Raw genomic sequence first — 20,613 nt, forward strand, 5'->3', positions numbered from 1 at the left:
AGGACAGCCAGCTTCCTGATTTCCAGGCAGGCGCCAGGCCTGTAGTGGGGTCACCACAGGCAGAAACACTGGCAGGGCTGGCCAAAGCCGCCTCCCGTCAGGCCCCTCCTTCATCGCTGCTATCCAGCCTTCCTGCCCCAAGGAGAGTCCACCTCCAGACCCAACCTCTGTCTCCACCTCCTTCCAAATACAACTTTCCCAGGTCCTCTGGAAAAAGTCAAGTCACTCCAAGAAACCAATCTCTGAGAATAGGTCATCAGACACCATGGTAGACTGTGGAAGAAACAGTTTGGGGTTGATAGCTTCCTGTTCCACAGAAGTCTAGTACTGGCTCAGGGATCAGCCTGGTAATAAGACTGCTTCTATTTTAATCCAGAAGCATCTGTTTTTCTGTGTATAGACACATGTACTGCTCTTTACCTTCCCTAGCTCAGTCCACAAAGAATTTGAGGCAAGCGATCCCAAAGTGGTCATTTTGAGACCTCTGGCTCCGAGAGGCTCTGGTAGCTATCTGTGCATTGGCCTGACCAGTGCTCCTTTGACCCATTTTCTTTTGGGGAAGGCACCTGACCATTCCGAGGGTTGTGTTGCCCTGGCCTTGGGTCTGCTTCAGAAATGGGTACAAGTGATGATGGTGAGAGCCGGCCCTGAAGCACACTCCCCTGGAGTGGCAGCACGGAGCCACCACACCACAAGGAGAGCACCTACCTGACAGGGACTCTACCCCAGGGGAGGCAGCATACACCGTCTGCCCAGTTTCCCTTCTAGCAGCAACTGAACTCAGATTTCCCTGCATGTTTCAGTTACATGAGCCAATACATTATTTCTTGTTTAAGCCAATTTGAGTTGGGTTTCTATTAGCTCACTACAGAAGAGGCCTGACAAACAAAGACACAACCCCAAGAGGCCCCTGACCCAGGCCGCGATGACCAAGACCTCCAGCCCGGGTGCCTCCACCCCGGGGCAGCCACGCACCTGCACCACCTTTGTTTGGATCCCCACCACGCCGCCGCACTGCTCCTCCACCTGAACGTGCTCCCAGATCACACACTGCTGCGTGGTCACTATCTTCTGTGTCAGGACGCACAGGACTTCATTCTTCCTCTCCAGCACCTGCTGCAGCACAGGATTTCCCAGATTTATTGCTCTGAAAAGGGAAACTGGCCGTGAGTGGCCTCCTGCCTCGGGAGATCGATGCAGCAAATGGATCTTCTCTCACACAGCCGGCGGCTCAAGAGTACGCAGGTAACAACCAGCATTGCTTCTTTCCTGGCCACGAGAGAGGGGGCAGTTCATCCAGAAAGACTCAACTCAAACTTCCCAAGGCCACCCAGGAGCTTCCAGGCATCCAGAGAAAGGCTGCCCGGGCGGGCAGGGGGCTCCCTACCGAACAGCATCACTGGTTGTCAAGGACGAAGAAAAGAAACCCAACTAGTGCAGGGGCTGAAATCCACCAGTTTTCCACCCTGGAAAGTCGGTTTCACCATTTCATCAATGGCTGAGGGCCCGCAGCCGTCACAGGAAATGTGGGATTATGGGGGGAATGCTGACCAGCTCCTTCGAGAGGAGAGAGGGTCAGGCTTCCCACAGCAAGGAAGAAACTGGATTTGAAATAAAAAGGAGCTTCTTAACCTGTCTGGGAAGGACACAGAATCTCTTAGGAGGAGTTTCATGCCATTTTACAGATGAGGAAACTGAAGTCAGGTAGACATGGCCTGCTCAGGGCCCCCCAGCACAGACTTGGGGCTCCTATGTGGCTACTCTGGAGAATTTCTAGGACAAGCTAAATTTTCCATGTACAGGAGACAGATTTCAGGCTTAGAAGTAAACAATGAAATAACCCCTGCAGAGTTCTCCTCTGACGCGATGCATCTATGAGGTGGACAGGAAAGAACCTAAGGAGAGTCCATATTGACACAGCAACAGTTACAGTGTTCATCTTGAGCTTTTTAAATAATTCAAGGTTAGTTACCTTTAAAAACTTCAGCAGCACCTCTAACCACACACAGGTAAGGGTCACCCTGACGTGGGGCAAACACAGATTCTCCAGGGTTCAGAAAATATCCTCAGAACGGGAGTGAGTAGTTGGTAAGGTCCTGTCTCCATGTGAAAAGCTGTCCCGGGTAGAAACTCCATCATCGGATAGACAGACAAAATGTGGTATGTACACACAATGGGACACTATTCAACCACGAAAAGGAATAATGTTCTGATGCATGCCGTCTCATGAACCAACCCTGCAGATGGTATGCTAAGTCTAATATGCCAGACAAAAAAGGACAAATATCGGATGAGTCTACCTATATGAAATACCTAGACTAGCCAAATTCATCATGGTAGAAAGTAGATTCAAGGTTACCAGGGGCTGGGAGGAAGGAGAATGAGGAGTTCTTGCTTGATGGCTACACAGTTTCTATTTGAAAGTGACAAAAAGTTCTAGAAATGCCACTGAACTGTACACTTAAAAATGGTTCGAACGATAGGGGCACCTCGGTGGTTCAGTCAGTTAAGTGTCCGACGCTTGATTTCAGCCCAGGTCGTGATCTCACGGTTCCTGAGTTCAAGGCCCGCATCAGGCTCCGCACTGAGTGCAGAGCCTGCTTGGGATTCTCGCTCTCTCCCTCTCTCTGCCCCTCCCCTGCTTGTGCATGCACGTACGTGCCTTCTCTCTCCCTCTCTCTCTCAAAAATAAACATTTTTAAATGGTTAAAATGATAGAATTTAGGTTATATATATTTTGTAACAAAAAAAGTAAAGATACATGAAAAGGTGCTCAATCTCAGTAGTGTCAAAGAAATGCAAATTATAACAACATTTCACACATATTAAGTAAGTAATATGGGGCCTGGCTGGCTCAGTAGGAGGAGTGTGTGACTCTTGACCTTGGGGTCATGACTTGGAGCCCTATGCTGGGTGCAGAATTAATAAATAAATAAATCATGGTGTTTTTTTTAATTAATAAAAAAAATTGACAACAACTACAAAAAGCTGCCCAGGGGTCCATTCCAGGAAGGCCAAGGAAACAGGGGCTTGGAGCCCAGCCCGTGGGGTTCAAATTCAAGCTCTGCCCCTCCAGCTGGCTAATTACTCTACCTTCGCACCTTGCTTTTCTTATACAGATGGATGGGAACAGTGCTCTACTCGAGGGGGCTAGTGTGGGGTCTAGAGGAGAGGACATGCAGTGAACACAGAGTTAAATGCCACACGAACTCCAGCTGGCTCCCACTACCTTCTGGTGTTCTTCTACTGAGGTGCCCAAAATAAACCCCAATGTGTGCACTTGAAGGGAATATGAGTCATTTAATTGGGTTGGAGGCACTTTCTCACTCACTTGCTTAGAAACCTTCAGTGACTACATCACATCCTGTGATCCGGCCCCTGCCCATGGCCAATCCCACCTTCCAGCTTTCTCTCCATGCCTTAAACACAACAGGTGAGTGCCTGCCCCACCGCCTTAATGCCATGTCCCAATTCCTACATCTTGCTGATGCTAGTCACCTCCTCAGGAGTGGCAGGCATTTCCTGATCACCCTGTTCATGGTAACAACTCTGTCACACTGTCACATCCTGAGACCACTTATCTGGAGAGCATATTTAGACTTAATACTTTTCTAGCACATTTGTTCATTTGTACATTATCTGCCTCCTCCCCCTAAACTCCATGCAAGTAGGGACTGTGCCCTCCAATTACTATCAGGACAATGCCTAGTACATAGCAGGGAATCATATATAATTTTGGAATAAATGGATGAATAAAACTTGTGGGTTTTTTTTTTTTTTGCTTCTCTGTCTCTTTGCCTTAATGAACATTCAAATGTGTGTATGTATATATATATATATATATATATATATATATATGCATCTCTGTGTGAAAGAACACATAGAAGATGGAGGAAATGGAGGGTTAGCAGTGTAGTTTAAAGAATGATATGTAGAGGTAAATCCTCCCAAGATTGTGTTCAGGTTCTAGAGGCACAGACTTGGAAGAGGATAACCAGTGTATCCACCAGTCAGAACATACGTTTGAACCAGGCCCTTCTGATGCTCTACTCTGACTGTATAGACAATTTCATCTTCTAGCAGATTCTTGAAAATCAGCTGCTTCAATTACAGTTCAGGTACTGAACCAAGCCCATGTGAACACACACATCAGAAGCAGCAACTTCCAGCTTCCAAACCCCAGAACTCACAGCAGAGGGACAATGGAAGGCCACCCAGAGTCTGAAGGGACTCTGGCACACCAGAAATCACTGCACTACCACATGCCTTAAACAGATCCACCAAATGCTTGATGCTGTCTTAGGCAATGTTAAATTATTTGGAGAGAAAAAAATCAGCCTAAACTGCCCAAGACTGCATTGCTTAAAATGCCTACCTCCCTCCAGAACTCCCACACCAAACACCAGAAGCAAAAGGGAGCAAAGTCCATTGCAGGACCGTAACTTTCTTTTGCATCTGATGGTGGTCCAGTCCTTGGACGTGTGCCCATCCAGCCACGCACCTGTGAGGCTTAGTGGCCCTCAGAGTGGCCCCTGCGGGCTGACCCCACCACAAGCTAAGAACAGAAGCCAGGGTTTGGCCAGGGTCCATCTCGAAAGCTGAGAGACTCAGCTGAGTGGGGAGGTTAGTACTATGGACAAGACCCACGCAGGCTGACTCACAAATACTCCACTGAGCTACACAGGCAGGGCTGCGAGGGCAGGCCCTCCCCACCCATCTGGGGATTGTTTCCCAGAACAGTGCTGCCACCTTTTGGAAACCCAACACCACACAGACCTACTCATCTTCAGTGAGGACAGAAGACCTGGTGTAGACAGAGGGGAAGCTGATTATCAGGGGGAAATGGATTCCTCACTGGACTCTTTGCAAAGCCAGCTCAGAGGGAATTTTCCCCATCTCCTTTCCTAGTTACCACCAGCAGGCAGCAAGCAGCTGAGGATGCAGAGCAGCTCCTGGGGGCCAGAACATGGCCATGGCCTCCCCAGAGCATAGATCCCTGTGCAACAGGGATACCCTGGGCCCACCAAGTGGGGAAACCATCAGGTTTCAGTGTAATCCATTTACATTAAAACCCTCCATGTTTCATGTACACATTTAAAGATGTTTATGGGTTCCTCCAGACCACTACACAGATTCAAGGGGAAAGAAAGTTTAAAACCCTAGATTAGCGTTTCATAAATGAGGAACATGGAGGTCCAGAAAGGTTGTAGATGGTAACTTTTCACAAAGCCTCCCAACCCCCCAGCCACAGCAGACTCACCGCTGCTTTCTTGCCCCTCTGGGCGAGGGCACCCTCTGGCTGTACCAGAATGCGACCTTCCTCTCTAGCAAACTCTTGTATTAGTATGTCCACTTCCACATGTAAAGATCTTGCCTGTGTAGCTAGACCCACAGGTAGGGCTAGAAGGGGGTTTATACCCAAGTCCTCCAGGAATCTTTTTCAGAATATCTCTGCCTGCTCATTCTCCCTGACCCTCCCTGACCCCATCGCCTGATGGCTGCAGCAACATGCCCTTAGAAAACCTTCCCCAGGTTGTCTAAATTAGCTCCACCTCCCCCGAGCCCCATTAAGAGCCACTGAATAACATGGACAGAATGTCTTCAGAAAAAGAAGATAGTATTCACAGTAATTACCACTTGAGTGGGGAACTAGATGGCTGGAAGATCGGGAGGACACTCCTTCCCTTTTCTCTTTTGATTTGTAACATTTAAACCACATGAATACACCAATTATTCAAAAAATGTTTCTTATTAAAAAAGACCTCTGGGGGCGCCTGGGTGGCGCAGTCGGTTAAGCATCCGACTTCAGCCAGGTCACGACCTCGCGGTCCGTGAGTTCAAGCCCCACGTCAGGCTCTGGGTTGATGGCTCGGAGCCTGGAGCCTGTTTCCGATTCTGTGTCTCCCTCTCTCTCTGCCCCTCCCCCGTTCATGCTCTGTCTCTCTCTGTCCCAAAAATAAATAAAAAACGTTGAAAAAAAAATTAAAAAAAAAAAAAAGACCTCTGGACAAACTGTAAGCTCCTGGAGGACAGAGTACCCTCTGTACCTACCCAACCAGAGTACCCTACCCCTACCTCCATGCCTATCCTACCCACCAGGTGATGGATAGATGAATAATTTATCACATAAATTCTAAAATGCATGGTTGGAATAAATCTCTCTCCAGCAGGACTGGAATCATGAAGAAATAGAAAATCTGATCACATCTATTACTAGTAAGGAGATTGAATCAGTGATCAAAAACCTCCCAAAAAACAAAAGCCCAGGAAAAAACAGCTTCAGTGATGAACTCCACCAAATGTTCAAAAAATAATTAGTTAATCCTTCTCAAAAATCCTTCCGGGGCGCCTGGGTGGCTTAGTCAGCTGAGCCTCCAACTTCAGCTCAGGTCATGATCTTGCGGTCCGTGAGTTCAAGCCCCACTTCAGGCTCTGTGCTGACAGCTCAGGGCCTGGAGCCTCTTCAGATTCTGTGTCTCCCTCTCTCTCTCTGCACTGCCCCTGCTCGCACTCTCTCTCTCTCTCTCTCTCTCTCTCTCAAAAATAAACATTAAAAAAATTTTTTTTAAATCCTTCCAAAAAATAAAAAAGGAGGGGATGCTTCCAAACTCCTTTTATGAGGCCAGCATTACCCTGATACAAAAACCAGAAGGAGGCCACAAGAGAGCTAAGACAAATATCCCTGATGAACACAGACACAAAACCCTCATAAAATATTAGCAAGCCAAATTCAACAATGTATTTTTTTAACATTTATTCATTTTTGAGTGAGAGAGGGGCAGAGAGAGAGGGAGAGACAGAATCTGAAGCAGGCTCCAAGCTCTGAGCTGTCAGCACAGAACCTGATGCCCCGGGGCTCAAACTCACAAACCATGGTATCATGACTTGAGCCAAAGTCAGACACTCAACTGAGCCACCCAGGCACTCCTTTTTCATTTTTTTAATGTTTATTTATTTTTGAGAGAGAGAGAGACAGAGGGTGAATGAGGAAGAGGCAGAGAGAGAGGGAGACGGAATCTGAAACAGGCTCCAGGCTCTGAGCTGTCAGCACAGAGCCTGACACTGGGCTCGAACTCACAAACTGCAAGGTCATGGCCTAAGCCAAAGTGGGACACTTAACCGACTAAGCCACTGGGCGCCCATGCAACAATGTATTAAACGGATAATACGACATGACAAAATGCCATTTACTCCAGGGATTCAAGGCTGGTTCAACATCTGCAAATCAATGTGATACACCAAAATGAAGATAAAAATCATATGACCATCTCAATAGATGCGGAAAAAGAAAATTCAACATCTATTTATGACAAAAACTCTTGACAAAGCAAAGTAGGTATAGAAGGAACATACCTCAACATAATAAAGGCCGTATAGGACTAGCCCACAGCTAACCTCAAACTCAACAGTGAAAATATGAAAGGCTTTCCTCTAAGATCAAGAACAAGACAAGGATGCCCACTCTCACCACTTTTATTCAACATAGTATTGGAAGTCCTAGCCAAAGCGATTCAGCAAGAAAAGGAATCAAAACACATCCAAATAAGAAAAGAAAAACTGTGACTATTTGCATATGACATGATATTACATACAGAAAACCCTAAACTCTCCACCAAAAAACCATTAGAATACACAAATTCAATAAAGTTGCAGGACATAAAAGCAGTATACAGAAATCTGTTGCATTTCTTTACACTAGTAACAAATAATCAAAAGAGAAATTAAGAAGACAATACCATTTACACTTACATCATAAAGAATAAAATACCTAGGAGTAAATTTAACCAAGGAAGTGAAAGACTTGTGCACTGAAAACTATAGGACACTGATCAAAGAAATTGAAGATACAAATAAATGGAAAGATAGTTTGTGCTCATTAGAAGAATTAATGTTAACATTGTTAAGATACTACCCAAAGCAATCTACAGATTTGACACAATCTCAATCAAAATACCAATGGCATTTTTCACAGAAATAGAACAAACAATTCTAAAATTTGCATGGAACCACAAAAGACCCCAAATAGCCAAAGCAAACTTGAGAAAGAACAAAGCTGGAGACATCATAATCTCTTATTTCAAGCCATATTACAAAGCAATGGAATCAAAACAGTATGGTACTCACATAAGAACAGACACAGATCAATGGAACAGAATAATGAGCCCAGAAATAAACCCATGCACATATGGTCAATTAGTTTATCACAAAGGAGCCAAGAATATGCAATGGGGAAGGACAGTCAATAAATGGTGTGGAGAAAAAACTAGACAGTCACATGCAAAAGAATGAAACTGGACCACTATCTTACACCATACACAGAAATTAACTCAAAGTGAATTAAAGACTTGAATATTACACCTAAAACCATAAAACTCTTAGAAGAAAATGTAAGTAGTAAGTTCCTTGACATTGAGCTTGCTGATGATTTTTTTAATCTGACATCAAAAGCAAAAATAAAAGCAAAAACAACAAAAGTAAAAATAAGTGGGACTCCATCAAACTTTAGTTTTCACTTCTGCACAGCAAAAGAAACCATCACCAAAATGAAAAGGCAACCTACTGAAAGAGAAATAATATTTGCAAATCATATATTTGATAAGGGGTTATCAGCCAAAATACATAAAGAATTCATACAACTCAATAGTTTAAAAAAAATCCAATTTAAAAAATGGGCAGAAGATCTGAATAGACATTTTTCCCAAAAAGATATAAGAATGGCCAACATCACTCATCGTCAGAGAAATGCAAATCAAAACCACAGTGAGGGGCGCCTGGATGGCTCAGTCAATTAAGCATCTGACTCTTAATTTCAGCTCAGATTATGATCTCACGGTTCAAGGTATTGAGCCCTATGTCAGGATTGAGTCCCATGTGGGCTCTGGGATTCTACCTCTCCCCTCCTACATGCACATGCACGCACACTCTCTCTCAAAATAAATAAATAAACTTAAAAAAAAATGAGATATCACCTGAGAATGGCTGCTTTCAAAAAGACAAGAAATAACAAGTGTTGCCAAGGATGTGGAGAAAAGAGAATCCTCATGTACTGTTGGTAGGAATGTAAATTGGTGCAGCCACTGTGAAAACCACATGCAGAGTTCTCAAAAATTTAAAATAAAACTACCATATGATCCAGCAATTCCACTTCTGAGTACCTAAAGGACACAAAACACTGGATTGAAAAGGTATATACACTCCCACATTCAATGCAGCATTATTTACAACAGCCAAGATGTGGAAATAACCTAAGTGCCCTTTAATGAACAAATGAAGAAAATGTGGTACATACATACAATGGAATTTTATGCAGCCATAAAAACTAATGAAATCTTGCCATTTGGGACAGCATGGATGGACCTTGAGGACACTGTGCTAAGTGAAATAAGCCAGATTTAGAAAGATAAATACAGTATGATCTATGGAATACAGAAAAATAAACAAAAACAAGAACTCATAGGTACAGAGAACAGATTGGTGGTTGCCAGAGGTGGGAGGTTGGGGGTGGATAAAATGGGTGAAGGGGGGCAAAAGTTATATATTTCCGGTTATAAATAAGTCATGAGGATGTAATGTACAGCATAGGGACTATAGTTAGTAACACTGTACAGTAGGCCCCCCCTTATGTGTAGTCTCAACAACCCGTGGTCAGCCATCATCTGAAAGAAGATGATCCTCCTTTTGATGAATCATCAGAAGGTCAAGAGTAGCCTAAGGCTACATCACAGTACCTACATCGTACACCTTACCTCACCTCATCTCATCACACAGGCATTTTACCATCTCACATCATTATCATCATCATCATAAGGGTGAGTACAGTACATAAGATATGATATTTTGAAAGAGAGAAAGAGACCACATTCACATAACTTTTATTACAGAACATTGTTCTATTTTATTATTCTTTATAAATTAAGCATTTAAGGGATAAATTAAACTCTATCATAGGTACATATACATAGGAAAAAATGTATTATACACAGAGTTAGGTACTATCCACAGTTTCAGGCATCCACTGGGGTCTTGGAACATACTGCCCACAGGTAAGGGGGATCACTATATTGCATATATGAAAGTTGCTAGAAGAGCCCATCTTCAAAGTTCTCACCACAAGAAAAAAAATATTTGTAATTACATACGGTGACAGCTGTTAACTAGACTTATTATAGTGATCATTTAGCAATGTATACAAATATTGAATCATTACATTATAGAGTTGAAACTAATGTAATATGATGTGTCAATTATACCTCAATAAAGAAATTAAAAAAAAAAAAACTTTCTCTTCCCCAGTCCGGCCAGAGATCAATGTCCATAGATAGGAGGAAGGAGACAAAAGCTCTCCTGTAAGAAAATGAACAGCCAGATGTTCTCTGTCCTCTTCACACATACTTTTAAGGACAGCCCAAGGTTCCTTTTTCTTCCTGGGGGACAATATGAAAGCAAGAACAGAAGGCTATAGAGATGGAGATACCATATAATCACTCTTCCAAGGGTTAGACCCAAAGAAACACATCCAGAGGCAAGTGAAGGGAAGTAACACTAAATGGGGAGAAGAGTGCCTTTTCCTCACTCAGTGTACTTGCTGGACCCTCCCTGCACCGATTCTCCTGAAGGATCATCCTACTTCTGTGTAGCAGGCCACTCTGTGTCAACACAGACACCTGTACTCCTTCTGGAGATGGTTTCTAGCTTTATCTCCTATTCACTGGGTTATTACCTCCTCTGAGCCTCAGTTTGCACATCTGTAAAATGAGAACTGGCTATGAAGCTTATATTTAATGAGGGCTTACATACAGTGACCACACTGCACCCGTCTGCAAATGTTTCTTTTCTTCCACTGTTGGCAGGAAAGCCTAATCAAGAACCCTTCCCAGGAGAGTCAAACACATGCAGACAATTTTCAGGGTGCTTCATGCGGTGAGCCCTCAGTCAGGAGGTGGACCCTCAAAGCAATTAAGAAATAGCTACACAGATACAGAATGGGAGCTGACTGAGAGACAAGACCAGGCAGGAGCCTCTAAGAAGTAGCAGGCAGGGATGCCGGCAGGGAAGTGAAACTCGGAGCTGGGGCTGCTGCTGGGGACCAGGGCAGCCAGCGGGAAAAGAGGCTCCTCTCCTAAAGCGCCTAAAAATTCCCAGGCCCAGCCCCAATAAAGCTGCTTCATCTCCTAGGCTGAAGCTTTACTTTGAATTCTACTTCTAAGGCTTTGAAAGCCAAAATGCAAATTCACAGAGAAGAAATCCAGAGACTTTTACAATTCTAATAATATCTGTAAGAAGGAAGGAAGCAGCTTTCTTTTCCAAAGCATAAATCCAGTCCCCAGGATCCCTCTTACAGAGACGAGAGAAAGGCATACTTTCTCACACAGACCACCACCCCCATACTCATTCATTCAATCCCACAAATAGCTGAATCCTCTTATGTTCCAGGCACTGGGCTAGATGCTGGTGATTTCTCACTGAACAAGACCAAAGCAGTCACTCCTGGCACAATCCCCCCTCTGTAATAGCCATTGATAATAACAGGTCCTATAGGAATAGGGGTTCCAATGGCATTTTCATAAGGCTCTCCAAAAAGTAGGTAGAGCATGACAGGGTAGGAAACATCAGCTTTTATCCAGTATGCTACAGAGAAATTATAAAACTTTAAGGGCCCCAGGGATTACTAGTTCTGGGACGGAAAACCAGTTGTATCTCAAGTATCCTCTGAGATGGCCCCCATCAGCAATCACAGCTTACCTGTAGAGAAAAGGATTCTGAGACCGAGTGTAGGCCCGTGGCAGAGAGAAGAAGAAAGCCATGATTGATCGGCAGTGTCTGCATGGGCCTGAGATGGAAACATGTCACCCCTCAGAGGTTACAGACTCACCTGAATCACGTGGCACATTAGCAACATGGACAAAACCAGGACACGTGGCCTCTTTTTTATATATATAAATTTTAATTCTATTGCAAGAGCACAATTACCAAAAAATCCTAAAATTTATATGGAACCACAAAAGACCCCAAATAGATAAAGCAATCTTGAAAAACAAAAGCAAAGCCGGAGGCATCACAATACAGACTTCGAGTTATATTACAAAGCTGTAATCATCAAAACAGTATGGTGCTGGCATAGAAACAGATGCATAGATCAGTGGAATGGAATAGAAAATGCAGAGGGGTGCCTGGGTGTCTCAGTCTATTAAGCATCTGACTTCAGCTCAGGTCATGATCTCAAGGTTTGTGGGTTTGAGCCTCACATCGGGCTCTGTGCTGACAGCTCAAAGCCTGGAGCCTGCTTCAGATTCTGTGTCTCCCTCTCTCTCTCTGCCCCTCCCCCACTTGCACTCTGTATCTCTCTCTGTCTCTCTCAAAAATAAACAAACATTAAAAAAAATTTTTAAAGGAAAACCCAGTAATAAACCCACAATTATATGGTCAATTAATCATTGATGAAGCAGGGGAAAATATCCAATGCAAAAAGGACAGTCTCTTCAACAGATGATTCTAGGAAAACTGGACAGCCACATGCAAGAGACTGAAACTGGACCACTTTGTTACACCGTACACAAAAATAAATTCAAAGTAGATGAAAGAACTAAATGTGAAACCTGACACCATAAAAATGCTAGAAGAGAACACAGGCAGTGAGGACTTTGACCTCAGTCATAGCAACATTCTTCTAAATATGTCTCCTGAGGCAAGGGAAATAAAAGCAAAAATAAACTATTGGGACTCCATCAAAAGGACACACAGCTGCAGACTCCCAGACCAGTGCTCTTTCTGCTACACTGCTCTGAAAACTGACAGTGAGAGGCAGAGGGTGCACAAGCGCTCTGGAGAAACACGGCCCGAGCTGCTTTTCAACCTCTCCCCGGGAACAGAGATTGGGACATTGAAAAAAGCCAGAAGATGGTGGCTGGCCTACTATTGGGAGAGTATGAAGTGAGAATTACTAAAGCACAGAAACACAGATGTATGCTGATGATTAAAGCATTAGCAGTTTAGGTATTTTCTTTCAAAAAGTTTTGATTCATTGGCTGCGGCCGCAGTGAAAGAGGTACGGGGTTACAGACAGGACTTGGTGGAAAACTACAAAGGCTGCTCAGACGAGGTCCATGCACTGTGCTTGGAAGCTTAGTTTTGTTCTTCTGACACCTCACCAAGCACATCTGGCTTCTCTGTGGACAACCAGTGTCCTCCAGTATACAGACGCAGCCAGACACCCCCACGCCCCCTGAGATGTGACGTGAGGTGAATTGCGGTAAACCTCCCCTAGAATCCTGAAACGCAGGAGCCAGTGCTGTTTCCATCTGCCCATTTAGCCCTCCAGGGTAACCCGTCTCTCCCTTTCAAGTCTGTGCGCTCCTGGAGGAAAAGGGCAGAAAGTGGCACCTCACCTGTGTCTGTGCTGCCCCTCCAGGTGCCGCACTGGGCACTCTGGCCCCCGAGAATGGTTCACCACCAGCTGCTCACCCCAAGTCTGTTCAGCCTTGAAAGCCTGGTGCTAGTGGAAGGAATGGGCAGGCGCAGCCCCACAGAGGAGTCTCTCGGCCAATCCTGGTAACCCCATTGTTCTTAGCAGGGAGTCGGGTAGGATGGGCCAATGTAGCAATTCTGGGCATTGAGACCTGAGGAAAACCTGCTGGGGGATCCCACAAGGCCTTTTCCTCCCTCTTAAAAAGAAGTACAAGAAAGAGACTGCTTTTCTGCCTCTGGACCTTGTGGTCTACAATGCGGCCATTTGGGGACCAAGAGGAGAGGTAAGTCTGCTGAGATACGCAGTGCATGGGGATTGGGGCCCCAAGGGGCCACTGGATTAACCATCCACCATTAACTTGGGTTAAGGGTGGCTCATCCTACCTCACAATGATATCCTATATGAGGTTCTCTGCCACTAGAGGCACCCTAAGAGGCTTGTGAAGTTCTTGTCACCTGTATTTCACAGGGTGACAAGAAGCTCGGAGGCCTCATAAGCCAATGACCCGAAGGCACACAGCTAATAAGGGACAGGATGAGAATGCACCTGAGTGTGTCCATCCCCGCAACCCTGTGCCCTTCTGTCTTCCCTCTCCCTCCAAGACCTCCGCTGGGCCTTCCACACAGAAAGTACTAAATACATGCTTGTTAACACACAAGCAGCCTTTCTGCTCCTCAGAGCCTAGCAGCAGGCCCTCTCAGCCACCCATAGCCTGGCTCCTCACTGCCAACCAAGAGTCTCCATTTCAACCATAAAAGAAACTTCCCGCACACCAGAGATACTGAACCCAGAGCTGGGGTCAGGAAGCCTCAGAAACCTAAACTGCACCCTGGAGCCTCCACTTCAATACAATGAGAAAAGCCTCGCTCTTTCTCTCACTTGGTGGTGACTTCGGGATTGTCAATTGCCGGAAAAAACTGAAAGTCAAGGCACAAGGCTCACCGCACATGATTACCAACACGACCAGGTGACCCCCACACTGCAGTGGCTCCACCTCTGTTCACATTGTAGTCTGTGTGACACCTCATCTCGCTTGCATACAACCCAGGGAGAGAGAGAGGACAAAACTCCTGAGCAATTACAGACATTCAGCTTCCACACAGACCGATTCAGTCACTGCCACCGCTTCTGAGATGCTCCAGGTCTACAAGATGATAAACCAAGTAAAGCTGGTGTGCAGAGGTGAGTTCATGCAGGAGCCCTTTGGACATTTTTCTCCTTCAGAGCTCCGTGCTTCAGCAGCTAGACCTGAAAAATCATGTGTTTTGTGGACCTGGGCTTAAATGCCAAGTCCAGGCAAACTAACTTCAGCGATTCAGGCTCTTCAGATGTAAAGTGAACGTGAACCAATTATTCTCTCAACCAAATGCTGTTTAGCATGCAGCAGACACTGTGCAGGGCCAGAGGTGAGCTGGAGGGTGTGCTGGGAGGAACACAGACACGGGATCAGGCACGTACAACATATGTTACCCCATAGAGTAACACTGGTCTGTGCCCCAATAGGGGAATCCCTGGGTGACATGGCTCCTGAAAAGGCAGTGGGGGCTATTCTGAGGAACTGGCCAGAAGCAGAGGAGGGGAGTCTACATGTGTCCTTCTGTGCCTCTGTGGGGACAGGAGTGAAGGAGCTGTCAGACATGGCCTGAGGTGAAAAGAGCTTGGGGCTTAATCCCAGGAATTGAAATAAGTTCCAGGGACTGGCCTGAGAGTGTGAGGAGAGAATGGTGGGAGAGGACACTGAAATGCAAAAGCTGGGCCATGCCAACCAGAGGAGGGTATGGACACCACCCTAGGACAGTGGAGAGCACAGCAGGGCATGAGCCGGGAAGGGACACGATCCAACCCATGGCCTGTGGAGAATCTACTGGGAGGGGTGACAGAGGGGAGGACATCCACCAGGAGGCCTGGTGGACATCCACAGAACAGATGGTAGAGGCCAGCACCAGGAAGTGGTTGTGAGGCTAGGGCAATAGTAACAGGTAGGAAAGATACTAAAGAGGTAGAACCAACTAGTGAGGGACTAGGTGTGGGAGAGAAGGTGAGGAAGGAGCCATGTCTGGTACTCAGATTTCTGGCTGAGACAACTGGACTTAAGCCTCACCAACCAGTACCTCAGGAGGAGTCAGACCAAGAAGGAGGTTTAGGATGCCTGGGTGGCTCAGCTGGTTGAGCGTTCGACTTCGGCTCACATCCTGATCTCGCGGTCCGTGAGTTCGAGCCCCGCCTTGGGCTCTGTGCTGACAGCTCGCCTGGAGCCTGCTTCAGATTCTGTCTCTTTCTCTCTCTGCCCCTTCCCTGCTCACAGTGTCTGTCTGTCTGTCTGTCTGTCTGTCTCTCTCTCTCTCTCTCTCTCTCAAAAAATAAACAAACATTAGAAACATTTTTTTAAAAAAGAGTAATGGGTACAGTCCATGTGTCAGACCCCACGTGAAGAGCTCAGGTGGGATAAACATTTGCTCATCTGAACTCGAACCCTGATTTGTTCCAGGCAATCCAATTTTGAATGCCACGTCTCATCAATTTTAAAACACACATTTTTTTCCCCACATTTTTACATATCTGAAATCAGGATGTTTTAAAATTGACAGGTGACATGGCTTAACTTGCAGTGTTCTTTCTTAGTGGTATGCAAAATAGTGGTGCAACTTACAACAGATGACATCTGGGATTTGATGAAATAGGATAATGTCTACCAATTGTAGAAGAAAACAGTGCTTGAACATCTCTCCTCAGGACTTAAATCGTACCTAGTTCCACAAAGATCTGAAGTAACCTGTCAAAGTAAACCTCATAGGACAGGATGGTTTCTGTAAAAAAACAAAACAAAACAAAACAAAACAAAACAAACACACAAACCACTCCCAGGATCAAATATGTGAAAGAATCCCCAGAACACCCTCATCTCCCACATGAGGGGTTATTAGTTACCTATGATTATACTGTGGATAAAAATAAGAGAAGGTCAAGCAAGCTTCCAGGAGCCCCCAGTTCTAAGAACTATGATCAAAACCAGGAGACAGAATAATTTGAAAAAAATAACAAGTTGACTGACTTTCAAAGAGCACAGAGATGGGTGTGGCCAGGCGGGGGTGGGGGGGAGCAGGGTTCGTCTCAGAAAAGACATCTTTCAAGAATAGTAGGCTTGGTGGGTCCTTGAAAGCTCACCAAGACAAAGCTATTAACGTCTTACTGATGTTGTTCAAGGGCTTCGTACATCTTTATTCAAGAACTGAACAAGCACCTCCTGGAACAAAACGTGAAGAACAGCTTACTGCTTTCCAGACTTCATGGCACAGCTACATGTCTGGTCCACACTCATTTTGGGAGAAGCCAGGCTGTTGCCACTGGCACAGACCAGAGCCTCCCCCGCTTCCACTGAAGGTAGTTAGTCTTTCCATGGCAGGGTTCCCAATGGAGGCTACACGGCTGCCTGTCTCCTCCAAGATGTGAAGATCGGAAATGCTACACATTAGAAACTCCAAGGACTTGACTTTATTTCTCTTCTGAAACTCAGCATCTCCCTGCTCTATTATCAAAGACTAAGTCACACATTTACCTCTGACAGCTCTGACCTTCCTGGCTTGAATACCCAAGCTCTACTCGGGACAAGTAATAATTTTTGCAATGGTTACAGAGGTGTTCACACTAACAGCAACATGCAAAGAGGACTTGGCACGTGCCATGCTTTGTATTCTCTCATTTCACACACATACCTTGGGAACACTAGTCCTATTTTATTAATGAAATCTGGGGCATCGAAAGAGAAAAAGATGGCTCCTATGTCTTGGTTTAAAGCAAAAGATCTCTTTTAAGCCAGGAGTGGGAGAAGATGATATATGACTGCCTGTTACACCACTCTTTATACTTCTGTATGTATGTTTCCACAATCAGTTTTTTTTTTTTTTCATTTTAAAAATGAGCCTGTAGTTTACCACTCCGTGAGTGGCCAAAAATACCCCTCCCACCAACACCAAGAGAAAAGCATGAAGAGATGCTCCTGGCTGCTCCCACCCCCAGCCCTCAGGATGCCCTCCCCTGGTTTGACTACTTAAAGGCTAACTGTGAAGGAGAAACAAAGAAAAAAAGAGAATAAAGGAAAGGACTAAGGTCGGGATACTCCTGTTCTCTAAGTATGTGTGGTCCTAAGTCTTTAAATTGTTAGGCACAAACTCTATTTAAAATAATGATGCCCGGGGGAGCCTGGGCAGCTCAGTCAGTTGAGCGTCTGACTCTTGATTTCAGCTCAGGTCACGATCTCACAGTTTATGATTTCGAGCCCCACATCGGGCTCTGTGCTGACAGCATAGAACCTGCTTGAGATTTGCTGTGTCCTCTTCTCTCTGCCCCTCCCCTGCTGGTTCTCTCTCTCTCTAAATAAATAAAGTTTAAAATAAAAATGATGCCTGCACAGAGACAAGCACTAAGACAAAAGGATTTCCAAACTATCTACTGACCACAGGGAAATTTACCTTGTTGGAAAGACCAGTTCCAACTTCATTGCATAGCTGCTTTAAGAAAAACATGGGCCCTTGATGGGGCACCTGGGTGACTCAGTCGGTTAAGCATCCGACTTCAGCTCAGGTCGTGATCTTGCAGTTCATGAGTTCCAGCCCTGTGTCAGGCTCTGTGCTGACAGCTCAGAGCCTGGAGCCTCTTCAGATTCTGTGTGTGTGTGTGTGTGTGTGTGTGTGTGTGTGTCCCTTCCCCACTTACACTCTGTCTTTATCTCTCTCAAAAATAAACATTAAAAAAAATTTAAAAAAAAAAGACAGATATGGGCCCTCAAAACCCTGAACTCAAAGAACTTTTAAATAAGGTAACAGTTGATGGCACTTTGAAACTCATGAGGGGTGCCTGGGTGGCTCAGTGGATCCCTCTCTTGATATCAGCTCAGGTCATGATCTCATGGTCATCAGATCGAGCCCTGTGTCGGGCTCCATGCTGAGCATGGAACCTACTTGAGATTCCCTCTCTCAAAATAAATAAACTTAAAAAAAAAAAAGAAAGAAAGAAAAGGAAAGAAACAGTACTCATGAAAGCTACTGTAGTAACTTTAGAGAGGTCAGACGTGAGCCATAATAAAGCATAGCATTTAACATTTTGTGTGTGTAGGGGAGCCTGGGTAGCTCAGTTAGTTAGGCAGCTGACTTCGGCTCAGGTTATAATCTAGCAGTTTGTGAGTTCGAGCCCCGCATTGGGCTCTGTGCTGACAACTCAGAGCCTGGAGCCTGCTCCAGATTCTGTCTCTTCCCCTCTCTCTACCCCTCCCCTGCTCAAGCTCCGTGTCTCTCTGTCTCTCAATAATAAATAAATGTTAAAAAAAAATTAAAATTTTGTGTATGTAAAACTTTGGTATTTGGAAGTATTTAGATATAATAAGATTGAGTGTGATTTTGAAATATTTTAAATTATTATGAAGATTTGTCATTGCCATACTAGTGCTTGCAAGATCTATAATTTATAAGTTGGAATTCTTTTCTTTTAAAGTAGACTCCACGCCATACGTGGGGCTTGAACTCATGACCCTGAGATCAAGAGTCGCATGCTCTGCCAACTGAGCCAGCCAGGCACCCCTGTAAGTTGGAATTCTTAATGAAGAGCCAAACTTCTAATTATCACACATTCATGCAGAACTTTAATCTGTTCTACCAGAATTTGCTTTACGACACAACACAGAATGAGAATGGTATCTGCTCTAGAAATCAGCTGAAACCAAGGCCTGAACTCAGGGAGAAGGGCTGACACACTCTGTAGTACACTCACTTCTAACATTTACCCAGGAGGAAACCCACAAAGATCATCTAGGCCTGTGACTTCACCAACAGCTGAGGAAACTGAGGCCAGGGGCAGAAGTGACATACCAAGTTCCAGAAGTTATTTACCAGGAATAAACTTCCCCAAGACCCTAGGAGATTAGAAGAAATAAATCAGGTGCAGAGAGGGGTGGGTTGTTGTGGTTACACTTAAGGCTTAACGTGGTAACAGATGACCATTGACAAGGGAAGACAAGGCAGAAAAATGAGAGTTTATTACAAAATAATGATAGATCTGGGGCACTTGATCGGTCAGTACAGCATGTGACTTTTGATCTCAGGGCTGTAAGTTCAAGCCTCACATTGTAAGTTCAAGCCTCACAGTACAGACTACTTAAAAATAAAATCTTTAAAACATTTTTAAAATGTTTTTTAATTTAAAATATTTTTATGTTTTTAATAATTATGTATCTCAAGAATAAAACATGAGTCCTGGGGTACCTGGGTGGCTCACTCAGTTAAGTGTCTGACTCTTGGTTTTGGCTCAGGTCGTGATCTCACAGTTTGTGGAATCAAGCCCCGCATCCAGCTCTGCACTGACAGTGTGGAGCCTGCTTGGGATTCTCTCTCTCTCTCTCTCTCTCTCTCTCTCTCTCTCTCTCTCTCTCTGCCCCACCCGTGCTCACATGCTCTTTCTCTCTCATTTTTTTTTTTAATTTTTTTTTTCAATGTTTATTTATTTTTGGGACAGAGAGAGACAGAGCATGAACGGGGGAGGGGCAGAGAGAGAGGGAGACACAGAATCGGAAACAGGCTCCAGGCTCCGAGCCATCAGCCCGGAGCCTGACGCGGGGCTCGAACTCACGGACCGCGAGATCGTGACCTGGCTGAAGTCGGACGCTTAACCGACTGCGCCACCCAGGCGCCCCTCATTTTTTAAAAAACTGTTAAAAAAATAAAAACATGAATACAAATCATTATGAAAAGATCAATAATGTGGTAATCTCCATTTTAAAAAAAGAAGAAGAAGAAGAAGGGGCACTGGGTGGCTCAGTCAGTTCAGCATCTGACTCGTGATCTCAGCTCAGGTCATGATCTCACAGTTCATGAGTTCAGGCCCCATGTCAGGCTCTGCACTGATAGTGTGGAGACTGCTTGGGATTCTGTTTCTCCCTCTCTGCCCTTCTGTTCTCTCTCTCTCAAAATAAATAAACAAACTTTAAAAAGAAAGACAATGGGGCGCCTGGGTGGCGCAGTCGGTTAAGCGTCCGACTTCAGCCAGGTCACGATCTCGCCGTCCGTGAGTTCGAGCCCCGCGTCGGGCTCTGGGCTGATGGCTCAGAGCCTGGAGCCTGTTTCTGATTCTGTGTCTCCTTCTCTCTCTGCCCCTCCCCC

At 45.1% G+C, this 20,613-nt stretch overlaps 1 protein-coding gene across 1 annotated transcript in view; it reads right to left on the reverse strand.

Annotated features, from left to right (window-relative positions):
* GSDME (gasdermin E) overlaps positions 1-20,613 on the reverse strand; it is a 67,074-nt gene that overhangs the window by 25,816 nt on the left and 20,645 nt on the right. The window contains exon 4 of the mRNA XM_030308109.1: positions 976-1,147. Within this exon, the coding sequence (XP_030163969.1) occupies positions 976-1,147 (172 nt within the window). The remainder of the gene's footprint in view (positions 1-975; positions 1,148-20,613) is intronic.

The sequence above is a fragment of the Lynx canadensis genome, chromosome A2 (genome assembly GCF_007474595.2).
Source record: "Lynx canadensis isolate LIC74 chromosome A2, mLynCan4.pri.v2, whole genome shotgun sequence".
NCBI lineage: Eukaryota > Metazoa > Chordata > Mammalia > Carnivora > Felidae > Lynx > Lynx canadensis.